This window comes from Anguilla anguilla, chromosome 15, assembly GCF_013347855.1.
Source record: "Anguilla anguilla isolate fAngAng1 chromosome 15, fAngAng1.pri, whole genome shotgun sequence".
In the NCBI taxonomy this organism is placed as follows: domain Eukaryota; kingdom Metazoa; phylum Chordata; class Actinopteri; order Anguilliformes; family Anguillidae; genus Anguilla; species Anguilla anguilla.
This window is the reverse complement of record NC_049215.1, coordinates 9,169,749-9,196,636: the sequence shown is the minus strand read 5'-3', so window position 1 is coordinate 9,196,636 and position 26,888 is coordinate 9,169,749. Positions and strand designations below refer to the sequence as shown.

General features: G+C 44.7%; 1 protein-coding gene across 3 annotated transcripts in view; it reads left to right on the top strand.

The window, feature by feature from the left end:
- LOC118214493 (low-density lipoprotein receptor-related protein 1B-like) overlaps positions 1–26,888 on the top strand; it is a 457,936-nt gene that overhangs the window by 429,227 nt on the left and 1,821 nt on the right. For 2 of the 3 annotated variants that reach the window (XM_035394488.1, XM_035394486.1), the window contains 8 exons: positions 11,673–11,834; positions 13,817–13,991; positions 14,539–14,643; positions 16,761–16,874; positions 17,980–18,056; positions 22,308–22,398; positions 22,490–22,640; positions 26,565–26,639. In XM_035394488.1, the coding sequence (XP_035250379.1) occupies positions 11,673–11,834; positions 13,817–13,991; positions 14,539–14,643; positions 16,761–16,874; positions 17,980–18,056; positions 22,308–22,398; positions 22,490–22,640; positions 26,565–26,639 (950 nt within the window). The remainder of the gene's footprint in view (positions 1–11,672; positions 11,835–13,816; positions 13,992–14,538; positions 14,644–16,760; positions 16,875–17,979; positions 18,057–22,307; positions 22,399–22,489; positions 22,641–26,564; positions 26,640–26,888) is intronic. The other variant, XM_035394487.1, reaches the window with a different exon arrangement.

Genomic DNA, 26,888 nt, shown 5'->3' with positions numbered 1-26,888 from the left:
CAGTAAAGCAGGCCATCATGAAAAATCTGAATTGATGAGACATTGCCAAAACATCTGCGAAAACAAACCACTTTAGTAGATGATCGTAGAATACTTTCACTTGTGAAGAGAAACGCCTTTTCCATCTGTGGTGGGGGCGTTAGGGTTTGGGCTTTTATGGCTGCCACTCAAACTGGCTCGTTGATGATGTGACTGCTGACAGCAGCAGCAGGATGAATTCTGAAGTGTACAGACATTTCTTACCAGCAGGACAATGACCCCAAACACGCTGCTAAAGCAACCAAGGCTGTTTACCAAGAGTGTTCTTGATTGGCCATGTCAATCACCCAGCTTGAATCCAGCTGAACATGCGTTTCACTTGCTGGAGACAAAAATTTCCAGAAACAAACAAGAGCTGAAGATGGCTGCAGTGCAGGCCAGGCAGAGCATCACCAGGGACCATGTCTGGTGATGTCTATGGGTCGCAGACTTCAGGCAGTCATCAAATGCAAAGAATTTGCAACCAAGTACTCAATGTGATGACTTTATTTCACATTAGCTTAATTTGTACAATTATTTTAGATTCCCTAAAATGTGGTAATTGCTACATAAATCACCCAATATGGATGTAAATACTCTAAAATTAAAGCTGACAGTTTGCACTTTGACCTCATTTTTTTATTTCACATAATGCATGCTGGTGTACAGAGCATTTTCTTGGCATGGTTCCGGTATAGAAGGCGAGGTCAATGCCTATGTTTATTTAATGGATTTGAGTCATCATATTCACCCCTAAAAGCCCTGTGCAGCTTCAGTGGTCATTCTAGCTTATTTATACATCAGATAAGAGTAATGCACTGTCCTCACACTGCAGAGGAATGCTGTTTACGGTTCACTTTACGGGTAAAAACACATCACGGAGTGCTAAATATCTGCCATTCTCTCCTTTATCAAAAGTGTGGAGGGGCAGGTTTGTTTTTTATAGGCACTTAAAAATAAATAATGAAGTGGAGTTCAGAAGAGGTGGTCAACGTTTTTTAATGCTGGAGATAACAACAAAGTGTGTGTGTTGGCCAAGCAGGAGTAGAATCTCCCTCCTCAGGAGCTATTAGCTGCTGATTCTGTGGAGGGGAGGGCTCTAAAATAAATGAAGCGGTTGTAGAATTTTCTCTAACTCCCACATGAGCTTGGGGTGGGGGGGGGTTGAGGGGAGAGGGGAGTGCGGGGCATGTGGAACTGGCTCCAATTAAGATGGCACAGCAATTTTAAAAAGAAGTTAACACCACCCCGACCAGAAATCAACAGACCAGTTAATTTAAACAAGAACACTTAATTTAGGAACGTGCTCCAAGACAGGAAGCACAGACAAATCACTTGATTTAATCCCATGTCTGAGAAAAGAACAGAACAAAGAATCTCATGTTTATTTTTTGTTAGTAAAAGATAGTTATTGATTTGCCTTTGTGGTTCATATTCAGTGTCTTTTGCAGAGGTCTTCTTATCGTTATTTTGATCATTCATTTGGAGATGTGCATTGCAGTACCTTCAAAGTTTGTGGGGCCTTTGTGAACCCAAGCGAGACAGGAAGTGGTCTAACAGGAAGTGCATAGCAGAGAGTATGAAGAAAGTGGGCGGAATTAGAGGACATTGTACAGGAATACTGGCCTTGCCCTGTCAGGGTTTGCAGGTGTGTGAGCCATGTTGGGATTGGCTCTTTACATCCCGTTTACTCTTGAGTAGGAGGCATAGTAGTGTTTGTGAACGATGTTGATTTTCTCGTAATTCACTTCCTCCACTACTACTATATGTATTGCTGTGTAACAGGGAGACTTTGATTTAGACTTTTCAGCTAGCTCCTTGTCTACCAATGATCTGGCAGAGGGATTGACTGCTCCTCTTATGTGATTTAAATCCCAGCTCTCTTATAGATTTCAGTTTGTTAAGGTAAATAATAAGTCCTCAAAGTATTCCAGGGTCAACTCCGGAGTACCCCAAGGATCTGTTTTGGGTCATTTACTCTTCTCACTATACCTGCTCCCCCTTGGAGACATCATTAGCAGACATGGTGTTAACTACCACTGCTATGCAGATGACACACAATTTAATATAACTTTTAAACCAGGTAAAGTTTCCAACTAGTCAAACTAGAGACCTGTCTTATAGATGTAAAGGCTTGCATGACCAAAAATCTTTCTCTTTTTGAATTCAGATAAGACAGGTCCCAGCTGTCTCAGAGATAAATTCTTGGTTTTCTTCAAATCTTTGATGGCTGCAGACATACTCTCTCTGCCAATGCAGTTATTAAAAACCTTGGCTTAGCTGATTGATTCAGATCTCTCCTTTAAGGCTGACATGAATAATATCACAAGAGTGGCCTTCTTCCTCCTGAGGAACAAATTTAAATTAAGGAAGATGTTGTCCCTGCAGGATGCTGAAAAATTGTGTCATGCGTTTGTGACCTCTTGGCTGGACTAATGTAAGGTTTTATTATATGACCAATATGACCTGAAACATCTCCATCTTGTACATAATACAGCTGCTAGTTCTTAGAACTAAGAAATGTGGACATCAGCCCGGTGCTCAAATCCGTTCATTGGTTGTCTGTTAAATTAAGAATAGACTATAATATTTTACTTTTAATGCATAAAGCTTTGAATGGTTTGGCTCCAGAATATCTTAGTGAGTTACTTTCTCTTTACTCCTCTCCAGTATTTCTTAATTTGCAAGCTGCTGCCTATTTGAAAATTCAAAGGATATCTAAAATTACAATGAGAGGCAGAGCCTTCTCTTACAGAACAGAACTCTTACAGAACTGGAATAATCTCCCTTTGTATGTTTGGGTTTCAGACACACTCTGTCTTCAAGTGTAGGCTCATAACTTACCTCTTTAGCCAATCCTATAATTAAAGATGTCTGGGTCCCATCGTGCTGTTGTTCCTGCTGACAATTCCATTTTAAACCAGCCTAATCTGATTTAAACTGGGTTTTCAACACTTTTAGCTGGTCATCCAGCTGTTCACCAGCTGACCAGCCTGTATAGTTAATTAGTCCACAAATTGACCACCACCTTACTCTAAGCAGCTTAACCAGCTTTGACCACCTTTTTTCTGTTAGAGACCAGATTTGACCAGCCACAGACCAGCTGCGACCAGCTATAAGTGTTGAAATCGCAGCTTAAACCACCTTAGAATCCCAGCTGAATTTTCAGCTGGGATGTGAGCTGAGCTGAGTGTGCTGTTGCCGTGCCACTGCATATGAGCACTCGGGTTTGCTGTTCTGTGGCATGCTGGGATACTGTCAGTCCAGGATCATTCTCCTGGTTGTGTGCGCCCCTCTCTCCACATCTTTTAGATCTGCTCATGCCATACCGTAGAGTCCTGGGGCTTTGCATATAAAGCTTTCCGTATTTCTGCATTACATATTACTGGCTGCCAAATTTGCAATTGTTACTATCCTAATTTCTATTAGAGCCTAGCCTTCTCCATTTCCTTTCCCCTGGGCTTCTGCCCTTCCCTCACCCTGAGTTTGCGGACCGCTCCAGCCCCGTCTCTCCCCTGGTTCAAGCCCACTCTATGACACAACCCAGATGCATCACCCCGCCCCTCTGATCTGCATATTATACAGCTCTTGATTTGGACTTCATACTGACCAGCTAGTTTAATACAGCAGACTGTAACCTGCTCAACCCGTTTGATTATTTGCTGTGATAGATCCCCATTACATTTGTTACCATCCATTCCTATTCTTGCTTTACACCAGGCTGGCCAGCGGAGGATGTGCTCTCCCTTTATAGCCGGGATCCTCCTGAGATTTCTTCCCATCGGGGAGTTTTTTCTCACCACCATTAGAGGGTTTTTCTGCCCTCTGGGGAGTTTTCACCTCGCTCGCTTGCTTTTTGGGGATTCAGAGCTGGTTTCCCCCCAATTTTCCTTCTGTTGCTCTCAAAGCATCTTTGTGACAGTTCTCTGTTAAAAACAAAAAGCCCTGTACAAAATAAATTGAATTGCAAGCAGGAGTCGGGATTAAAAAAAAACCATGGCACTTAAGACAACCTGGGATTCACCACAAACCCCCTCCCCAGGACTGAATCCCGTCACACGGCGGGGGGGGGGGGGGGGGGGTTGCTGTGGTCCGTGTGAGAGCACCTCTGTGCCGCCGCCCCCCCCCCCCCCCCCCTGATGAGAGAACAGAAGCTGATGAGCCCACCCCCACAACATGAGACCACACCTCTGCAGCCGTGCAGTCCGCTGTGGGGGCTGGCAGTCTGCTGTGGGGGCTGATGTTTGTTTGTTAGGGGACTGGGTGTTTGTGCAGTGCCTGTAGGGAGTTATGTAACCCAGAGGGGCGAAGGTGTTGGTGAGGATTGGAAGCAATTTAGCAGGTGATGCAGTCAGTGCTGCTCGCGGTCACTCCAAATCTCCTGAGCTTCGCATCCAGGGACAAAAGGCGGGCACTTCAATGCTGACTCATTTTGTAGCATTATTAAGATACAGTGTTTTGTGAATGTCTTATGGGTGTCATTTTGTGCAATATATATCCATGTATTGAACTAAAAGATGTTAATTAACAATCTTGGAATAATAAAACATTACATGTAAATTGCTGGTATATTTATCTGTGAGCTGATGAAAGATTTAATATTGTGCAGTAGAAATCAGATAATGGGTCCATAAGTGGTTAGGTTTTTGCCTAAAATCTAATTCATATTTCCATCTGTTCCCCTCTCAGTCCCCCTTTCCTTTAATCTCTCTTCCCCCCCGCCCTTCTCTCTCAGAAGCAGGAGTGTTTGTTGAGAGTGTTTTTTGAGAGCATGTGCTGGTTTCTTGAAGCTTTTCTTTCTATCTCTTACCCCTATTGCTTGATTTCAGTTTATGCTTTGGTATTCGTTTGGCTGTACTTCGGTTAGGGGTAAGCTTGTGAGTTTGTGGTTGGATTTTCGGTGGGCATGGTGCCCAGGAAGACGTTGTCCCTGTCTATCCGGCGTGGGGTAGGGGTTGTCCAGCCTAAGGTGAAAATTACAGTGGAGGAAGTTCTTTCAGCTGTTGGGGATCTGGTTGGTCATGGACATCTGCCCCATGCCTCATGTGTGAATAATGCTATGGTTGAGTTTTCAAAGAGAAGGTCTTTGTCGATCAGTTGATTGCAAGTGGCGTTTTTTCTTAATGATATTTATGTGCAAGTGTCGCCACTAGCTGTTCCTTCCACGAGGATTTCTGTTTTTGGGGACGATTCCTTTCGTTGCCAACGAGGCTCTGGAACGAGAGCTCCAGCGTTTTAGAGAAGTGTTCAGTCTCTAGAGACAAGTTTTGATGTTTCTGGACTCCCCAACTCAGACTCTGGAGGTCTTTCTTTAAGAATGAGGATGGATCTGCCCCAGTAGCTGCTAATCATGTTTTCCCTCCATTTCTGATGGATAGTGCATTTAACACATGGTCTGACCTTGGTATTAAAACCTTTAAAGGGTAAGCACCAGATATTATAAAAAATGAAGTACACCAGCCAAATGGAAGAAGTTCTCCTTTTTTATGATTCACAATGTTAGGAAACATGAATTTATTGAAATAAAGGCAAGGACTTATCCCTAAAATATCAAATCACTGGTATTTTTTGATTTGATAGAGGAAGTGAGAGAGTGTAAAATTAGCTAGTCCTTTTCCATTACAGAATTAGCCTCTATTGCTACAACTTGATGCACGTAAGAAAGTTATTGCAACAACACTAATGGAAAACAAGTTAAATCGACATATGATGCTAGACTAGTTTGTTTGCTGGATGTGGATTAGAGTACATCCTTATGTAGGAGCTAAGCTAGTGTCCTATTAACCACCACTTTTTCCCTTTTTTCTTTACTCTGCGCTTTGCATTTTGGATACTTTAATTAACCCATTTGTAATCAGTCCCATTTTGTGGGTGACTCCTTTATGTTATGGCCCTTTCAAGGCGGGGTCGTAACATGAGTCACCGATAACGTCTTTTGATTCAGAATCAAATATTTCAATGCTTTTCATTTCTGTCATCTTTTCAACCAAATGCTGTCCATTTCCTTTTCAACCTGCAGATGTAATAGCAGAGCTGTTTGTGTTCCCCATGACGTCATGCATCAAATAAGTAATTTTCCAGTGTGGCTTTGGGTGTTTCCATCAGGAGTGATCAATTTGTCAAAGTTGAAGCCATACCAGCAACATTTTCAGCTTCATTTAATGAAAAACCTCTTGACTAAAATGAATTAGCCTAATATCTTTGGGGTATGCTGCTACAGTATGTGGTGCTTACCCTTTAAGGACTTATATATTGATAAAACCTTTTCATTCTTTCCACAATTAGCTGAAAAATTAAACCAGCCTCGACATTCATTCTTCAGGTACCAACCAATTTGTAGGTGTGTTAGTCATAGGTTCCCTCATTTCCCTGATTGATTTGCCTCAGGACACATTCCTCGCACCAGTACCTGCTCTGAAGGGATTAATGTCCTATGTCTATGATCAAGCCCGCTCCTTATGTCTAGTGTCCCTAGATACTGTTAAAGCCCTCTGGGACACAGAGTGGGAGAGGAGACCCCAGAGAGCTCTTGGAAGGGGCGCTTGGAGAGTACGCACATCATCCATCTGTGCAAAGCATGGACTGGTCCAGTGCAAAAATAAAATCTCACAAGGGTCAGGCTCGTTAAATTCTGCAAAGTTGTGGATGAAACATGTGACAGGTGTCATTGAGCACCTGCAAGCCATGCACACATGTTCTGGTCTTGCTCTTCTTCACATACCTGCTGGGCAGAAGCTCTCAGATCGTGGTCAGAGATAATTGGAAAGCCAGTTGAACCTAATGCTTTGATAGCATTATTTGGTAGCATTCCAACTGCGCTGCTACTCTCCACTTTAGAGGCTGAATTTGTCACTTTATTGGTCAGATGCTTAATACTGATCAAATGGAAATCTGAAACCCCTCCCTCATGCTGTGGATAAAGGAATTATTCAGTCATGTCAAACTGGAAAAAATAAGATTCACACTGAAAGGTGCAACTGCAACTTCCCAACTGACCCTGAATAAACTTAACCCACTTTTAATTTAACAATATGACAGATGACAGGCTGACTAAGCATAATTAAGCTAACCCCTGCGGTCGCTGTCCCCCACAGTCGCTAACCACGACGTGCGCTAACCCCCCAGTTGCTAACCCCCATGTGCGCTAACCCCCCACAGTCGCTAACCCCCACATGCGCTAACCCCCCAGTTGCTAACCCCCACGTGCGCTAACCCCCCACAGACGCTAACCCCCACGTGCGCTAACCCCCCACAGTCGCTAACCTGCACGTGCGCTAACCCCCACAGTCACTAACCCCTGCAGTCACTAACCCCCACATGTGCGCTAACCCCCACAGTCACTAACCCCTGCAGTCACTAACCCCCCCATGTGCGCTAACCCCCACAGTCACTAACCCCCCCATGTGCGCTAACCACCACAGTCACTAACCCCTGCAGTCACTAACCACCCATGTGCGCTAACCCCCACAGTCACTAACCCCTGCAGTCACTAACCCCCCCATGTGCGCTAACCCCCACAGTCACTAACCCCCCCATGTGCGCTAACCCCCACAGTCACTAACCCCCCCCATGTGCGCTAACCCCCACAGTCACTAACCCCCCCATGTGCGCTAACCCCCCCCAGTCGCTAAACCCCCCTTGTGCGCTAACCCCCACAGTTGCTAACCTCCACAGTCGCTAACCCCCGTGGGCGCTATCCTCCACAGTCTCTTACCCCCATGTGCTCTAACCCCTGCAGTCACTAGCCCCACGGTTGCTAACCCTCATGTGTGCTAAGCCCGCAGGCGCTAACCCCCTACGGGCACAACCGATGCGCCGGTGGGCCTGCAACTGGCGGGGGAGGGGCCAGCCTAGTTTCACCGACACTAGAGAGAACAGTGAGGCTGAATACATGCAGTATGATTCTGACTCGGGTTCCCTGCCTGTGCTGTCAAACAGTCAGATCTGTACACACTGAAGCATATAAATGGTTTTCTGAATGAATTAAACTTTGGGCAAACCTGTCAGAGTGAAGGAGTGTTTGCCTGACACAGATGAATTTATCAGGTCATGTGTCGCCCCGTAGAGGCAGGTGAGTTTGGATGAGAAGAAGTGGGTTAGACTGAGAAAACATCTCACTGCTTTAGGGCAAGGTAAAAAGCACTGAGTCTGAGCAAAAATAAAATGATCACGCATCACAAGGTGCTCTCCTGTTGTTTCCCCAGTCTCTCCTATCCCCTCTCTCTCTGCGTGGCTTGAGGTTTGGGGTCTTAAACATTAGTGGTGGGACGGATGGGCAGATGAGGGCTAATTTTAGAGGTGTTTCAGCAGAAGAAATTAGTTGCGGATTGTGTTTCAATCGGAAAAGACGGCTACCTGCCTCACTGCCTCATTCGTCACTGTCTTTCAAGGGCAGTGTTTTTGGAGGTGCCTGAACACAAACCTAATTGAGAGTCTTCCCAGGCAACATGTGCATCATGAGCTTGAGAGTTTTTCATGGTCGCCCCATTTGTTTACATCCATTTTGGGCACTTCAATACAAAAGCTGGGGGGAGCTATCCTATTTGTATCCTGTCTGAACGTAAATATTCTGTCAAAAGTGGAAGTTGTACCTGGGCACCTCCTTAAAGAATATGGACTGAAAGTATAAGTGTAGCACGTTTAGATAGATGTGTCAAAGAGTGCTAATAATAGGGTTCTGCGTGCCTCTGTCCTTCCTTGTTTCTCTGACCACCACTTAATTACTGTGAACCTGACTGTAGACTAAGCAGCAGCTTGGGGTTCTTACTGGCATTTTAATGCCAATTTTCTACACGACAGTGGTTTCTCAGAAAAATTTTAGGTAGAATGGAGGGAGGAATAGGGGCATATGAAAACCTGGTGGAAAAACAGAAATACAGGTTTTTCCTCAGCAGTACGCTTCACGTTCCTCTTTAAGGGTTGCATTTGCATTGCATCGGTTGCAACAGGTGATTGACAGGAGTTCTGATGGAGCTTTCACACGAGGAAGACCCTGGATTGCACAGCACTCTTAGAGAGAAAAGGCAATACTTGTGGGATTGTAAGGGGGTCATGGTGAGGTCGCGTTTCATGGCCATGCGTGATATGGACGCTCCGACTGCTTTCTTTTTCAACTTGGAGAGGAACAATGCTCAAATAAAAGTGATGCACTGTCTGATCTCAGCAAGGAGTCAAGATTTCGGGTCTCATAGAGATGCAGAGAAAGACTCTAAAGTTTTATTCTGAACTCTTTCTGAACTTTGTGGGGGAAAATTCAGACGAAGACACCATGGAAGAGCTTTCGCAGATTTGGAAGCTCTTCCTTCCTTGTCTTCTCAGCAGCGGGACGTATTAGAGAAGGATCTTTCCTTTCATGGAGTGACTGAGGCAGTTAATGAGGTGCCCTCAAGCTATGCCCCTGGAATTGATGGCATTTCAAGCAATTTTAAAGAAATTTTGGCAGTATATTGGGAAAGATTTCTTCAGTGTTCTGCAGGACAGTTTTAAAGGAAAGATAGTTCCCTCGAGCTGTCGGCAGGATATTCTGACCCTTCCCCCCAAGAAGGGGAACCTCTGTCTCCTTAAAAACTGGAGGCATGTAGTCCTTCTCTGCACAGACTGTACAATGTTTTTCTAAGTCTAGCTAATAGGGTGAAGCTGCAGCTGAGCACCTGAATACATGGGGAGCAATCAATGGCCAGTCAATCAATGAAGATCTCTTTTTATTACGAGAGTACACAAAGCAGCATGGGGTAAATGTGGGGTTTCTGTCCTTGGATCAGGAGAAAACTTTCGACAGAGTCGACCACAACCACCCTTTACAAAACATTGCCGACTTTTGGGTTTGGTGATAGTCTTGTATCGTGGTTAAAATAGTTATATACTGATGCTGAATGTTTTGTTAAAATTGGGGGTGGGCTGAGTGTGTTGATTAAGTTCTAGAAGGGGATCAGGCAAGGGTCCCCATTATCAGGGCAACTGTACGCTTTGGCTATTGAATCTTTGTTATATATGTGAATGAGGAATCTTACAGGGGTCTCTGTACTGGGGCAAGTGGGTTAGGGGATCATTGAAAGTGTGCATATGCAGATGACATAAACATAATCATTCGGGTGCAGGCTGACGTGCTTGCAGGAAAAGATGTTTTATCATTTTATGAGAGGGATTCTTCAACACAGGTGAATTGAGGGAAATGTAAGGAATTGTGATGGGACACGAGTGTGGAGCATGGGTACGGAGGGGATCTTACCAGGTGGCCAGTTCTCCCTTGTAATGTTCAGTGCGGTGAACATTTAGGAGTGTTTTTAGGCACAGCTGAGTTTGTAGGGAAAACCTAGGAGGGGCTAGCGGAGAAGGTGTGTGCCAGTTTGTTTAGATTGTAATGGTTGCTACCCCAGCTGTTCTGGTTCTGGGAAATGTTCTGGTTATAAACAACTTAACTGCTTCAGCACTGGGGCATAGACTCATAATTTTCGGATCACCCAAGTGGTTTGGTGGAGAACATTTAGAAGATCTTGACTATTTTTTTCTGGTCTGGGCTGCATTGGCTGAGGGCAGCAGTTCTTGTGTTGCCAGTACAGGAAGGGGGGGGGAGTCATTGATGTCTGGTGTGGCTGCTTTCCGCTAGTCAAAGACGGTTGGACTTAACCTGTGTAAAGGTAGGAGGGTTGAATCTGGATGGACACCTGTTCCTAATTAAATTGTGGGACGTGGAGGTCACTTTCACAGGTCACTGCAACAGTGTTTGCCCTTAAAGGTCAGGAGGCTGCAGAGATGGGTCCATAGATTATGGATGAGCTGCTGGTTTTATAACCCGTTCGTGCCCACAGGGACTTTACAGTCCACCGCTTTGTGGGTGTGCGTGCTGAGAGCTGGGTTCACCTGGGTCTGTCTCCTCAGAGCTGATGGAGGGTGACTGACAGCAGAGCAGGTTGCAGCAGCGATGGGGTACCGTTTGTTGTGTGTTTGCCAGGGGCTGCTGGACAATCTGGCACTGCCTGCCACTGCTGGTGCCTAACTGGACCAGAATGAGTCCACAAGGAACCTGGAGCAGGAAGGAGAGCTTTCCCTGAAGTGGTAGCAGAAGCTGAGGTTGGCGAGTGGCAGGAGGGGGGGAGGGGATGATTCTCTCCTTCAGCACACCAGCGCTAGACTAGTTTCAGCATCATTGGAAAAAGGGCCCTTTAAAATATCTGTGTGAAGGTGCTGAGCCTTTGTGCTCTCCAGGGAATCCAAGTGGACAGATTTTTTAGGGCCAGAGTTTCCCCTGAAAGGTAGCTGGTGGGTCTTGTACAAGGTCTCCTTGACAAAAGACCAGTTGATCTGCAGTGGTGGATTGCACATGGGACTTCAGCCACGAGCAGACACAAGGCACACCTCGATCCAGCAGTGGGGCATGGGTGCTCTATTTGTGGGGTGTCAGAAACAGTCTTTCACGTTTTTGTTCAGTGTGCACGTCTGGGGAGTCTTGCATTTAGTTGCATTTTTTGCTGGGAAAGCCATTTAGTTGATGGAAAATGTTCAGGGTTTCTGGGGGATTTGGGGAGTAGGGGGATTATATGTATGCTGAATAAGTGCAAGACATTACAGTGAGTTGGTATTTTTTGATAATGCTCTCTATCTCTCTCTCTCTTTCTCTCCCTCCTTCTCCCTCCTACCCCCCCCCCTCTCTGAAGGGCGGCCCACGTGCCGCTGTGCTGTGGGGTTCAGCGGTCCGTACTGTGAGAAGCGTCTGTGTGACGGTTACTGTCTAAACGGGGGCACCTGTGACGTCAGCCCGGGGAACCAGCCGGTGTGTCGCTGCATGGCCGAGTACACCGGAGACCGCTGCCTGCACCGTGAGTCTCATTACCGCGTCCTTCACACAGCTCCGCTCCCACAGGGCCTTGCTGTCTGACCTCTGTGCGCTGCGAGTAAGCCCCAGGTGTGCAGAGAGTAAGGCCCAGCTCTGCAGAGTAAGCCCCAGGCATGTGGTGTGTAAGACTCAGGTGTGTGTAAGTCTCAGTTGTGTGTTGTATATGAGCCCCAGGTGTGTAGAATAAGCCCCAGGTGTGTGGTGTGTGTAAGCCCCAGGTGTGTGGTGTGTATAAGCCCCAGGTGTGTGGTGTGTATGAGCCCCAGCTGTGTAGAATAAGCCCCAGGTGTGTGGTGTGTATGAGCCCCAGGTGTGTAGAATAAGCCCCAGGTGTGTGGTGTGTGTAAGCCCCAGGTGTGTGGTGTGTATAAGCCCCAGGTGTGTGGTGTGTATAAGCCCCAGCTGTGTAGAATAAGCCCCAGGTGTGTGGTGTGTATGAGCCCCAGCTGTGTAGAATAAGCCCCAGGTGTGTGGTGTGTATAAGTCCCAGGTGTGTGGTGTGTATAAGCCCCAGGTGTGTGGTGTGTGTAAGCCCCAGGTGTGTGGTGTGTATAAGCCCCAGCTGTGTAGAATCAGCCCCAGGTGTGTGGTGTGTATAAGCCCCAGCTGTGCAGAATAAAACCCAAGTGTGTGTTGTGTATAAGCCCCAGGTGTGTAGAATAAGCCCCAGGTGTGTAGTGTGTGTAAGCCCCACGTGTGTGGTGTGTTAGCCCCAGGTGTGTGGTGTGTGTAAGCCCCAGGTGTGTGGTGCGGAAGTCCCAGGTGCCCAATGTATGCACAATATAAGATATTTCCTAATTCTGGACTTTGCAAACCATCATGGCCATAATCACAAACAAAACTCTGTCTGTATCTATGGGTTGATTTATGTTTGATTGTGTGTCATTTCAGCAACAAAAAAAGTAAGCAAAATTGTGTTGACAGTAGAATATTTGCCTTGATTCACATGGAGCCTTAAATCCAAAATAGGTTTCTTTTTAAAAAAAAGTAAAATGTTATTCAAACAACACTGAAAAGTTAAAACAATATTGCATAACAAAATGCATATCAAATATTCAAGAAAATAACGCAGTCTGACCCAGCATTTTGTTAGGTAAAATACAAACACTGCTTTAGTTGGTCAAGGGAAATCTTGTTTGGGTTCTTGCGTTTGTGAGTTTGTTTCACACATTGAAATGCCACTGCTTCCGTCTTTAAGGGTCCTGCGCCACGCTGATAACTAACAGGTCTCATTTGTTTGCGGTGAAGTGCTGTAATTTGCAGTAAACAGTTTTATCTGAGAGCAGCTCCTCCGGTAAACACCCAGGGATGTTCAGATCCCCTGTCTAATGGCTGCTGTTTAATGTGAATAATTAAGCCTCATTACCTTTGTGTGAACTTCCAACGAAGAGCCACTGCCCTGTAAACTTTATTTATGCGATTTCTCTTTCTTTCCCTCCCTCCCTTCTCTCTCTCTCTCTCTATTTGATTCAATTCATTAATGCTTTATTGGCTTTATTTATATAAACAATATTGCCAAATAAATCCACAATTAAGCAAATAACAATGACATGTAAGACTAATAATTAATAGTAACAGTAATGCAGTGGAATAAAATATTCATGAATAAGTAACAAAAGCCAAACCTACAGACAACCTTGTTGAATGACAAGGACAGTAATAAGGAAAAAAGTACTAACAATACAAATAAGAGATGTTTTCTGTCCCTCTCGGTCTCTCTCTCTCTCCCCCTCTCAATTTTTGAATTTCAATTTCAAGTTGCTTTATTGGCATGACATGCACAGTGTTGCCAAAGCAATAATAACTCCCTCTCTCTCCCTCCCGTCCATTTTTCTCTATCTCTCTCTCTCTCTCTCTCTCTCTCCCCCCTCTCCCTCTCTCTCTCCCCCTCCCCCTTCTCTCTCTCTCTCTGTCTCCCCCCCCCTCTCTCCCCCTCCCTCTCTCTCCCCCCCTCCCCCATGTCAGATATCTGCCATCACTACTGTGTGAACTCGCAGGCGTGCACGCTCTCCAGCAGCGGGCACGTGGAGTGCGTGTGCCCTGCGCGGTACGAGGGCTCAAAGTGCGAGGTGGACCGCTGCCTCAGGTGCCACGGGGCGCCCTGCATCGTCGACCAGGAGACCGGCAACGTCAGCTGCAAGTGAGCCGCCCCCCCGTTCGCCCCGCCCCTTCCTCTCTCTGCTCCGCAGGCAGGAAATAAACCCGTCTGAGTAAAGAGCTGTCAGTTTGTTTTCTCGCTGTGAGAAGGTCACTCGCCGCTGTACAAACCCGAGCGGAGCTTGGCCACGGGCTGCCGCTGCTATCGTAAGCTTGTCTGGGAAGCATCTGACGCTGATTAGCCGCTTAGCGGTTTCGTCCTGAGGCATGCCCCATCAGGCCGGCCGCCAGCCCCCCCGCGGCGCTCCAGGGGAAATACGCACAGGAAGTGACACATTCTGTGTGAACAGCTGGCTCTGATAGGACGGCTCAAATTCTGGTTCTCCTTAGCCTTGGAATTTAGTTTTCTTCCTTCATTCTTAAAAGGGATTTAACCACAACAGAAGATACAAGACACAGTTCCAAACAAATTCAGAGTTAACCTACAATAGACACTGAAAGATTACTCTTGAGAAGTTTTTTCATGCATGGAGATGCTTCTAGAAGGAGCTAGAATGTGTTTCTCTGGGTTTGCCCTGTCTTCCCTACAGCTGCACTAATGGCAGGATCGCTTCCAGCTGTCAGCTGTGTGATGGCTACTGCTACAATGGTGGCACTTGCCACCTTGACTCCGAGACCAACCTGCCTTTCTGCCAGTAAGTAAACATGTCCCCGTGGACCAATGTCTGTCTTTTTCATTCAAAAGACAGTCTTCAAATTCATGTCTTCCTGTACTCTGTGCCACAAAAGTACTGTTGCTTTGTTTGCTTTTATAGTTTCTCCAATAATTTTTTTAATGGGAACTGGGCATTCAGAGAGAGAGGAGAATCCGGAATAGAGGCGTAATGTGGTGGATCAGTGCTAGATCAGTAGAGGATCAGTGCTGGATCAGTGGTGGATCAGGAGTGGATCAGTGCCAGATCAGTGGAGGATCAGTGCTGGATCAGGAGTGGATCAGTGCCAGATCAGTGGCAGATCAGTTCCAGATCAGTGCCTGGTCAGTGCTGGATCAGTTCCAGATCAACCGTGAATCAGTGCTGGATCAGTTCCAGATCAGTGGCGAATCAGTGCCAGATAAGTGGCGAATCAGTGCCAGATCAGTGGCGGATCAGTGCCAGCTCAGTGGAAGATCAGTGCCAGATGCATGTATTTATTTGGCTTGAAGTGGTTTGTTTTCATCAGGTGGGTGCAAAACATACCAATGCATCCTCACTTATTTTACTTTAAAATGAACAGCACTGAAAAGTGTGTGCGTATCTGTCATGTGTTGTTTTGGTGCATAAGAACAGGAAATGTGAGATGAAGGTCAACCTGTTTAATTAAAGAACTTTTCAGATGATAATCACAGAGAACCAGCTTGTGTGAAAAGTTTTATTTCTTAAAAAATAATGAAATAAATTAGGAGCTCTAATTGGTTTCATAACCACTGATTACTCGCACACCTCAAAAGATTAAATCAATTTCTAACCTGAGGTCATATTTTAGTCCTTCTCAAAGCTTAACAGTGTGCAGCTCGTTTGCATTTTAAACAACAAAAAACTATCACCCTGGAAAAGAACAATACCTCAAAATGACCTTCTGTTATACTAGAAATTATCATAATAAACTGAATATTTAATATTTTTGAAAAACCCCTGGAGGGGAAAAAAGCTGGAACTAAGGACTTTGGCGCTAAGCACTTTTTCCTAAGATGACTCAGTGGTTTTGATTACATCCACCTGCATCTGTAATGAGGCATAGTACAATTTATCATTACTGTGTCAGTCTAAGGATTAACCTGTGGGAAAACACACAAGATATTTTCTTATCCAGTCTTCCTGGCAAGACAAAGGTGATGCTTGGGGGGAGTGTGTATAAAAAAGGTCTGTAATTTCTGCATGGTGAGGCCACAGTGTATAAAAACATCCTTTAATAAAAGCTGAAATTCCGTACTTTCACCACATGTGAATTGTGCGATTACAGATCTAAAATTGTGGAGCACAGGGCCAAATCGAGAAAAAAAATGTCTTTGTCCCACACATTGTGGAGCTCCGTGCATATCTGGTTGTAATATTGTGTAGAAAAGGCACTTGTTTGGTTCTTCTTTCCCTTTCCAGCCAGGGGTTTGGAGATGTATTCTGTTTCCCTGGCCTCATGCACATAAAATCTTAGAGATGTATTTGTTCAGACTTATTTCTCTGAATTGAAGGCTGGGTACATCTATTTTATTTTATTTTTTTGCCTCCCCCCTCCCACAGAAAGGCACTTAGTAAACACTCTCAGCATAAAATGCCTGAGGAATTTTGCGTTTAAGTGGCCAGATACTGCATATGCTCCAATATTTCACTAACACAGAAGGTAAGGCGCTTATTCAAGCTTCCCGGCGAAGCAGAGCAACTTTAACCTCAACATTCTCACAGTCTGTAGACTTGCATCCTCCACTGGCTCTTCTGCTGCTGGAGATGAAAAATAACGAAGCAGAAAGATCTCGGTCGGTTGTGAAATATTTCTGCCAAAATATAAATAGCTGCTGCCTTATTTGTATGTTCTCTGAGAATCCATTTGGTTGACGTGCATATCGATGGTTCGGGGTTTGTTACGTCCGGAGACCGTGAAAGTGCATGCATGTTTGGAAACAGGGACTCTCCGTCCCGACCGTCCTCCGAGGGACGATGTTCCGGCTAAGAACTTCAGTTGAACCACACGGAGAATGTTTTTGCTGTTTGTTATTTTTGTTTCTGTTACTCCTTTGTTTAACTCCTGATGATGCGTCGTCTCACTGCAATCTCCGCAGCTGCACTGCCGGGTTCAAAAGCCAGCGCTGTGACGAGCGGGCGAACCCCTGCAGTTACTACTGCCAGAACGAGGGGATTTGCACGCTGACCGCCTTTAACAAACCCCGCTGCAAGTAGGTCACGCTGTTTTACCCCCCACCCACCCCCAACCGGACAAAAAGCCCTCCAGTCACCCCCCTCCCATCCCGCCAGCATGGTTCACACGCAGCCCGTCGGCGCATCTGCACCGATCTCACTCCCTCCACCTGTGACACGCTGCCGCATTGCATTCTGGGTCATGCGCACTTTTGGGTCATGCATATTCTTCAGTGTGTGTGTGTGTGTGTGTGTGCTGTGCTGTGCATGAACATGGCTGTGTGTGTGTGTGTGCGTGCGTGTCTGTGTGGGTGTGCGTGCGTGCGTGCGTGTATGTGTGTGTGTGTGTGTGTGCTCTGCATGCACATGGCTGTGTGTGTGTGTGTGTGTGTGTGTGCTGTGCATGCACATGGGTGGGTATGTGCATGTGTGCTTGCGTGTGTATGCATATGGGTGTATACTGTATGGGTGTGTATATATATATCGTAGTTACTAGTCACCTTTCCAGAACATCAAGTCATTAGTGTTTTGTAAAGTATTCAGAATTAAAACCATGGTGTTGCATTGGCTTATCAGCACACAGCAATTTCTTTTTTTCAGGGTAATATAAAGGTGTCTTCTGTGCAAAGCCAGCTCTTATTATTATTTGTTTACATTTGTGATTATCATTGCAGGGAAAGCTGTCACTTCCTCCCAGGAAAGTGATTCACTGGCTGCTACCTGCTCGTGAACTTAAACTGGATTAAAAGTTGCTGACAGTTGACTTAATTTATTGTAATTCCATTTCATCGCCATCTAGTTGCTGTAGATTATTTATGCTCTGAAGGCATGCTGGCCTGTGAAAGATAGGTCCTGTCTAAGCAGTGCTGTACAGTAAGTAGGCTTATTCGTCCCCCTGTGGATCAGTTCCAGAAGTAGATGTGATGGCCGTGTCTGTGTTAGCACCATCGCTAACCTCCCCGGCAACAGCTCCTCGCCGCTGCTCGCATTCCACTCTCACCGCCGGTGGCGTCACTTGACCGCGGCATCATGACCAGCTCCTGCCTCCCCCCACCCGGGGGTTACCGCGAGCCGCAGGGTCCAGCGGTGAGCGGGAGGCAGTGGGCTTGCTTTAATTAGCCTCCTTAATTGGCTCTTTTTCAGGTGTTCCGCCAACTGGTCGGGTACGCAGTGCGAGAGGCCGGCCCCCAAGAGCAGCCGGTCCGACGGCGGCAGCGGGAGTGAGTACCTGAGCTTCATCACACCTCCTCCACCAGCTCCACCCACCCCCTCCACCCGCTCCGCCTGCTCCACCCGCTCAGCTCTCCACAATCTCTGCGCAGCTCCACACAGCTCCTTCACCCGCTCCACCTGCTCAGCTCTCTACCCCCTCTCCACCCCCCCCACACACTTCTCTACCCGCTCCACCCACCTCCTCCAACCGTTCCACCCATTCCACCTCCTCCACCCGCTCCACCCAACTCCTCCACTCACTCCATCCTCCTCCTCCACCCTAACAACCCACCCCTCTGCACACCTCCACCGGCTTAGCTCTCTCCCCCTCTGCACACCTCCACCTGCTTAGCTCTCCACCTCCTCCACACACCTCCGCCCACAGCTCATGAAAACACAGTATTCTGTACGATTGGAAAGTGTTAGGACAAGAACTGAGGTGCACTCTGTACTCCATAAATATACAGCATTTATGGCATTAACTCGTATGAAAAGGTCCTGTTGAATAAACGATGCAACATTAACATAATGCACTAGCACGCCTAATGGAATCTCATAAATCTCAGTGTTATACATCATGGAAGGAGAGGCATCAGGTCCAAAGCATTCATGGCAGTTCCTTGTGAAATGAAAATGTCATATTTGTGCATCTCTATGAGACTACGATGTCTTTGCATAAAGTGATGTGCTAGACAATACAATTCAAAGAGGCCTAACTCAGAATGCGAAATGTGTTGAATACCGGGACAGCTGTTAAACATAACCTGAATTTGTCAAAACTCCTGGGTGGTTTTACTTACTTTAAGGACTACTTCTCCCTTGAGACGGCAAAGAGGGTGCAAACTGCAGAGAAAACATAATTTGGTATTCACAAAGGTCTAGAAATTAGTAAAAGTCGCTGCCAACAAGGGCTTCATCACGCAAACATCACACCTTGATATCCGAGCGTGGGTTATTATCCATGTCACTTGAAGGATGGTCATGTAATAACTGGCAGACTATGTGCAGGTGATTAATTACATGATCTGGCTCAAAGACACTAATCATGCAGTAATCACTGACATTAATACAATGGTAAGATGCATAAAGCTGACATACACACACACACACACACACACAAGTCTTGCCCTTGACTGTGGTAGATGTATATCCTCCTGAGATCTGGCAGAAAAAAAAAGTTTAAGTATTTTTTTTAACATAATACAAGTGTATTGGATGACAAAAGATCATTTTAAAAATGTACATTTTATTTTTGTTGAATGTCCCTTGTAATGTAGGTTTCAGCAGAGTAGAATATGTGTTTCTTGAGACTAAGACCGGAGACTCATGCCCCCTACAGGGGCTGAAATGAATTGCCAGGATATCTGCCATTAGGTGGACCATGAATCATGGAGCCAGGACAAGAGAGGTCATTCTACAGACAGTAGTTTTTGTTTTCCAGCTGATTGAAAAAAAATTACACAAATATTACCGTCTCAGCCAACAGTAACAATTCATTATTTCTGAATGTGTACCCCACAGTGTGTGTGTGTGTGTGTGTGTGTGTGCGTGACTGCCTGCCTGCCTGTGTGCGTGCGGGTGTGTGTGTGTGTGTCTGGGAATGCAATCCTAGCTCTTAAGTTCCTCCTGTGTATGTAAAAACATTGCAAAAAAACCATAAAACAGGCTTTTTATAAACACAAAGAGGGTATTGGGTATTAACAGGGTGGTATATAGGACAGGGTATATGATCACCATTCATATTGTTTGCAGTTAAGCTAATTGCTAGCCCAGAGATTACTGTTCTTGGAGCAGAATGTACATACTTATAAACTTTATATAACTTTATATAACTATATATCTCGGGTTTAGATGTGAAGATTTAGATCTTCTGAGGATTGTAGCTGTCCTCTTGTTCACTTCTTTGACATTTGCCCTTCTCATTCAATTGCTCAGTTTTGTAGGACGGCCTGATTGTAGTGTCCAAATTGTGCCATATTTTTCCATTTTGTCATAATGGATTTACCAGTGCTCTATGCTCTCAGAATAAAGAGTTCCAAACGGCTCCTCTGTGTCTCCATAGAGAAACCCTATCTAGTTCAAGGGTTCCTCCTCAGGAAAAAATTGTTCAATCTGGAAGTTTTCACACGTTTCACACCAATCATAGAGGGTTGCTTAAAGAACTAAAAAGGGTTTTTCTATGAAGACAAGCCAAACAACTCTTTTTTCTGACAGTGTAAGGAAGTTTCAAAGCTTTAGCAATCTTTTTATAACCTTATCTAGCTTGGCATCCTCACAACTTTTCTCAGGCAGTAGCTTAGTCGTCATGACAGCTTGACTGATCTGAGCCGTCTCAGTTGAGAGACCTCGCAGAGCGGGTGATATTTGAAATGACAGTCATGCAGTTGAGCACACATGGGTTTGAAATCAATATAGGCGGACCTCATTAATGTATTTTGGGTGAACTCTAAAGAAAATAGCCTAATTTAGATTAGCATTAGATTAACACAAAGGCGGGGGGGGGGGGGGGGGGGGGGGGGGGGATACTTTTCAATGAATCATTTCAGGTAATTTTAGGTTTTTATATTTAATGTAATTCTGAAGCCATGTAAAAGTCATTTATTTCAGTTTGACATCATAAAGAGTTACGCTAAAGAGTTACTGCAGAAACAGAAAAAGTTGCATTTAAATATATTTGAATTTGAATTTGCAGCACAGCAAAATGAGAAATAGTCAATGGAGTGTGAAAACTTTCTGAAGACAACTTTATACAATGGCTTGGCTGAATACTCTATTCTGATTGGTCCAAGGGTGTGCATTTGTTTTCAATCAAATCACCTCAGCCTTTTAACAGTCTTAAAATCAATGCACTGCAAAATCCAACAGTCTAAAGCAGTCAAACAGCAATGTCATTTTTTAGATTTTGAATTAAGGTTACATCCCCTTCCCTTTCCAATTTCACAATTAATGACAGCCCAGCTGAATTTTAGTATTGGCTACGTACTAACGGGTGACGGCGAACATAAAGCTTGCTTGCTAGCTTACATTCTAACCCTGTTTTAGAGTGTCTTAGAAAGACACTAGCTGTGTCTATGCTGCGTGACCACACCATGTTAAAAACCAAGACGAAGCTAGGGAGATAAATTTGATTGAGTGTTGGTTTCATGCAATTTTCTTAAATAATGTAATGACAAAAATAACCAACATTGGTGCTAATTGTATGGTATAAAATGAGAAGGAACTATTTTTTCTGATAGAATCATTGTTTTCATAGAATTGAGCACCTGGGTTTTTTGATTAACAACGGTGCAAATAGAACTACCCACCAGAGTTTTGCATAACAGCGGTCCATATCGAACTATTAACGAGATTTTTGCTTGACAACGAAAAAACGATATGCCCAAAGGGCCACGGAAGAATATTTTAATTTTAGCTGGTTAAGTTGATATAAATTCTATAGTAACTATATAGTAACTAATATTTAGTCATTATTGCCAACCATTGCATAAGCAGAATAAACCACTCCGGGCTGTCCCGTTATTGGAAAATAATGTATTTTGGGGTGGTTAAGCATCACCACACCCCCTCATACAAAATTTTCCAATAACGTTACAGCCCATCGTGGTTTATTCCTTACACACATACCAGCAAATTTTCAGCATGCAGCAGGCTATTAAAATGCATTATGACTATATACAAATGGGATATTATTGACAAACCAAAAAGTTTTATCGTAATTGACATCAGAGAAAGCAACCAAAACTTACTTGAAAATGACTTTGTTTTCAAAAGCCAAATATAAATGGTATGACTGTAGTCATTTCTTTCTGCTTTGCTGAAACGAGTTTTGAAATGTTGATTATTGTCCACAATGGCTACTATTTACCTTTGGTCAAACCATATTTTCCATGCATGTAAAAGAGATATTTTCTTTTCACAAATACACAGGTTATTAGCAGTTCTGTAGACGAGAACTGCTAAAGCATCATATATTAACTGTGCAGAATTAAATATTTTCTATCTATAGGAAATGGGACGAGGGGATTAAGCATTTCCCATTTAAATAACATGAAGGAATGAATGAATTGGGGAAGGAAAGATAATGTAAACTAGATGGTGTGTGTGTGAGTCGTGCATGCGTGTCCATGTGCATTGTTGTGTGCACGTGTACTGTGTTTGTATGTCCATGTGTGAGTGTGTGTGTCCGTGTGTGTGTGTGTGTGTGTGTGTGTGTGCGTGTGCATGTGTGTGTGTGTGACCCTTTATGCTGTGTTTTGCAGGCAGCATAGCCATCATCGTCCCTCTGGTCCTGCTGCTGATATTAATAACCACGGTGGTGGCGGGCGTGTTCATCTGCAGAAGGAGGCAAAGGTATGACACTGCGCTGTAAATTCCCTCTGGAGAGAAAAACAGCGCCGTCGCTCTCCTCCGTTCTCACCGCCCGGCGTGTTCCCCTTGTCAGGGGCAAGAGGGTGGAGCGGCAGCCCATGACCAACGGAGGGATAAACGTGGAGATCGGGAACCCCTCCTACAGCATGTACGAGCTGGAGCACGACATCCACACCCACGCCGGCAGTCTCCTGCACCCGCACTTCAGACTGGACCCACACAAGGTACACACGCACACACAGGCGCACACACACACAGGCACACACACGCACACACAGGCACACACACACACACACACGCACACACATATAGGGACACACACGCACACAGGCACACACACACACACACACAGGGACACACACACGCACACACACACACACACACAGGCACACACACACAGGGAAACACACACACGCACACACACACACACGCAGCACAGAACAGTCCCCTGTGTGTGAGCACAACCGGCTATACATCTGCACAAGGTACACACACACAGCACAGAACCATCTCCTGTGTGGAAGCACAACCGGCTATACACAATTATAAGGGCAGGAAAGGATGTGTGTACTCATGAGTCACCATCAAATGTACACCGTACTGTATGAGCATATATGAGAGTATATGAGTGTAGCAGTACAGCACTATGTATACAAGAGAATAGTTGAAATAATGTTGTCTTTAATTGGTAATACTTATCTATGGATCCGCACATATACAGAAAAGTGGCAGTGAGCCAGAAATGGCTAAAAAACATGAAATCAGGCTGAACATACAGTATACTAGTCTTTATTGGGGATTTTTCAGAGAAAATTGCTTTAAATACCAGTTCTACTCTTATTTCAATGCACACATTGCACTGATTACAATATACAATACATTTCTAGTACAGCTACTATTTATATAATATAATTACCTAGTATTAAAGTTAGTTTAATATATAGGTATTGTATGCTAATACCTGCTAATATATAGGTATTATGGCTCAATCCCTGCTTCTGTCTAGCCCTGGGTTCTTTGAGAGGGGCGAGTCTAGCCGGGTACTGTTTACGGAAGAGTGCCAATGTGAGCTGTGCAGTGTAATTGCTAAGAACGATACTAAAATGAGCCAGAATTCAGGAGCCCCATGCAGGGAGGCTGTCCCGAAACCCAAATCAGGTGATTGGCGGCTCGCCCACTCCAGAGGCTCCTCCTCCTTTCTCGTCGGCGTGTCTGGTCTTCCGGCAAGGCAGCAATGCCGGAGTCAAAGCTGAAGTTCTGTGCCACTCCACACATATAACGGCTAGCACAAGGACCAAAGCTTCCTTCTCAGCAGTGGAATAAGTTTTTTGACACTTGATTTGCTTCTTGTAGAGCTACGCTATGAAAAACACCACAGAGCTGAACTACTTCAGCTCACAACACCCACATCAGAGGCATAAATCAATATCTCTAATGGTGTAGTGAAGTCGAGTGCAGTTAAAATAGTTTTGCACAACAAGCTTTCTTTTAATCGCCTGAAAGCCCTTTGGGAAGTCTTTTAATTAATACTTTTCTGCAACTGAGTGGTTATGGGTTTGGTAATGGGTGACAGAGTTCTCAGCAAACTGTCTATAGGCCCCGTACACACTAAACCTGTCTGTCATGCAGAACACCAGGCCTGAGATGGCCTCCGCTATAGGGAGGCAGTGGCTATACCATTCCTTATCCTGGTACATGCCCTGGGTAGTTGTCGTGCCTTTTGCAGCTTTTGGAGATTGATGTCCAGAACAGCTTTCTTAATTCATTCAATGGAAATGCACAAAGAATGAGCATGTTGCTCCTAGCTGTTAAACAATATGAAAACATCAAAATACACAATTATTCAGTTAGTGTCACACGATTCATACTTATTCAGTCACAATGTAATATGATTCATACTTACTCAGTCACAGTGTCATGATTCATACTTATTCAATCACAGTGTCACACAATTCATACATATTTGGTCACAGTGTCACTTGATTCATAAGCGTACGGATGGTAGCAGGGGCATTTTTTAATACTAAAAGGTGGGACTGTGTCTCAGTAACTGAAGTTTAAATGGCCTTGGTTCGCATGTAACCTGAAGAATGCTTTGACAATAGCAAAAATGTAAAATGAGTTGGAGGAAGACCCTCCAGTGTTCCGCAGCTGTACCACAGGTGACTCCACGTTCTCGTGAGTGCGCCCCCAAAATGGCAGAACCTCCGGAAACACCGCCCGTTTCATCAGTATTCACTGCACGCGCTCTCGGTTTTTTGTAAAACAGGATCACTCTTCTGTTCGGTGTCACACTTGAAAACAGCTCCTGGAATCTCGTCTAGATCAGCAAAAACGTCTCTGCGAACATCATCCCATTTTCTGTACGTTCTGCTACTTCTTCAGCTTCTTGTTAAGCTGTACGAGCCTGAGAACTGGTGACAGTGTTTGATGGGAAAATACCAGCAAATTCATCCTCTGGCGCTTCAGTACTTGGCTGAATTTGAAGGGTTTTACACGCCCATCCCAAAAATAGGATGGATTACTCCCTGTACAGAGTAAATAATCGCACCTATGTTTACCTGACCATTCAAAATGTTGGATTTCAAGTGGACACAAAATGGCCTCCAGCTCCATGGACCATAGCACATGCTTTCAGAGGGCACCCGTCAGGAAAGACACTGGGGTCAGCAAGACGTGAACCGCTCAAGCGTTACGCAAAATGGAAAAAGAAAAGCAGTCACAGTCATCACCAGTAGGTGAAACAGAACCCACAGAAACAAAACTACATTTCCCAGGGCTCCCAGCTCCTCAACACTGTGGAATAAGTGTCAACATCTAACGTGGGACTGATCAGCACTTGACAAGAGACCAACACACTTCTGAGCGTTTTCCCTTTCCTTTCTCTGGTACTTATAGCATTGTGATTTTTCACGCCATTCAACAAGCGTTCAGGTCCACCTAACAGATATGTGATGGAAACAGTCATCTGTTTTGAAGATATGGCTGAGACATTGTCTTTATGAAATGAAACCTTATAATCATCTGCAACAACCAAGTTGTCAAGTTATGTTCATCAAGATTTGCACAAAAGCTAAGAGAAACACCGTTCTTAAAATCCTCTGCAATAATTGTCTCAGTTTTGTCAAAGGTCTAGTCTGTTTTACTTTTTTATATTCAAAGTCTGTCATTTCTGTCTGTAGGCTTGAGGTACTCGTTCATAAGCAGATGACATCACTGTTAACATCATGATCATGATCTCAGCATCTACATCCAAATACTCTTCTCAAACTGAAAAAGATTCCCTTGCAGTTTGAATAAGCAATGGCCCATGTTTTAGTGAACCGTTATAAGTTGTGTGCCACCTTCTCAAATGAGAGAAAAAATGTTCTTCCTCATTAAACTTAGGCACCAGATGGATGTTCCTTGTTCAGTACCTGCAGCTTATGCTCAGTCTCATTTGTCTTTATTGCACATTCATGCTGTAAATACATTTATCCTCATTCTGTTCTTTTCAGTTCATGTTTATTGGTTCGCTAAAACCTACATGACTATATTTATGTCTATAAATCATCTTTTTAAATACGGGTAAAAGTTTTGCTGCAGATGATCCGTTAATTGTCAAAGCTCAGCATCACTGAATGCGTGTCACTTGATCTGCAAACGCAGATTCAGCAGTTCACAAGCCAATTTTCCATTTGAGAATATTTTATAGCAAAATATAAAGGTGGATATTGGCAATATATATTGGGATTTTATACAAAGTATGAGATATTTGTGCAAAAGGTAAAATATGTATTCACAAATATGTGTACTTTTGTGCACAAATGAGTGCCCATTCATTTAAACGAGAAAGATGAAGAGGGCGGGGTTATCATAGATAGCCAGTAGCCAGAAGCTGATTGGTCAGCGTAGGCTTAACATTAGCACTGAGAAGAGAGGGTGCTGCATGTGAGGGACCTACAGTGACAGCAGCAGTGTGGGCGGAGTCTTCAGCTGTGTGATGCATAACCGCAGACTCACTCATCCACTTCCTACTGTATGTTTGTTCATGGTCACAGGTAAGACTATAATGTACTAGTATGAAAGAAATGAAAGTAAAAGAAGGAGTTACCATGGGAATACCATGTCACACATGGGCACTGTGGTTTTTTTTTTTTTTTTTTCAGGGCTGGTGTGTTCAGTCCAGCGATGCCCGATGCCAACAGACACACCCCACTCCAAAGGAGATTATTCCAGGAAAGGTGAGCAGTAACCCCCCCACCCCCACCCCCTCCCCTCAGTGCAGTTTGCTCACACACTCTAGGTCAGGGGTCTGAGGTCGTATCAGAAGAGAGCTGTTTGTAGGTGCAGGTATTTGTTCTAAACCGGCACTAAACCCCTGATTCAGAGAATCAATTCCTTAATTGAAGAGGATCTTTAATTGAATGGTTGAATGACCTGTTTTATCGCTGGTCTAGAACAAAAACCTGGACTGACCCCAACCCCATTCA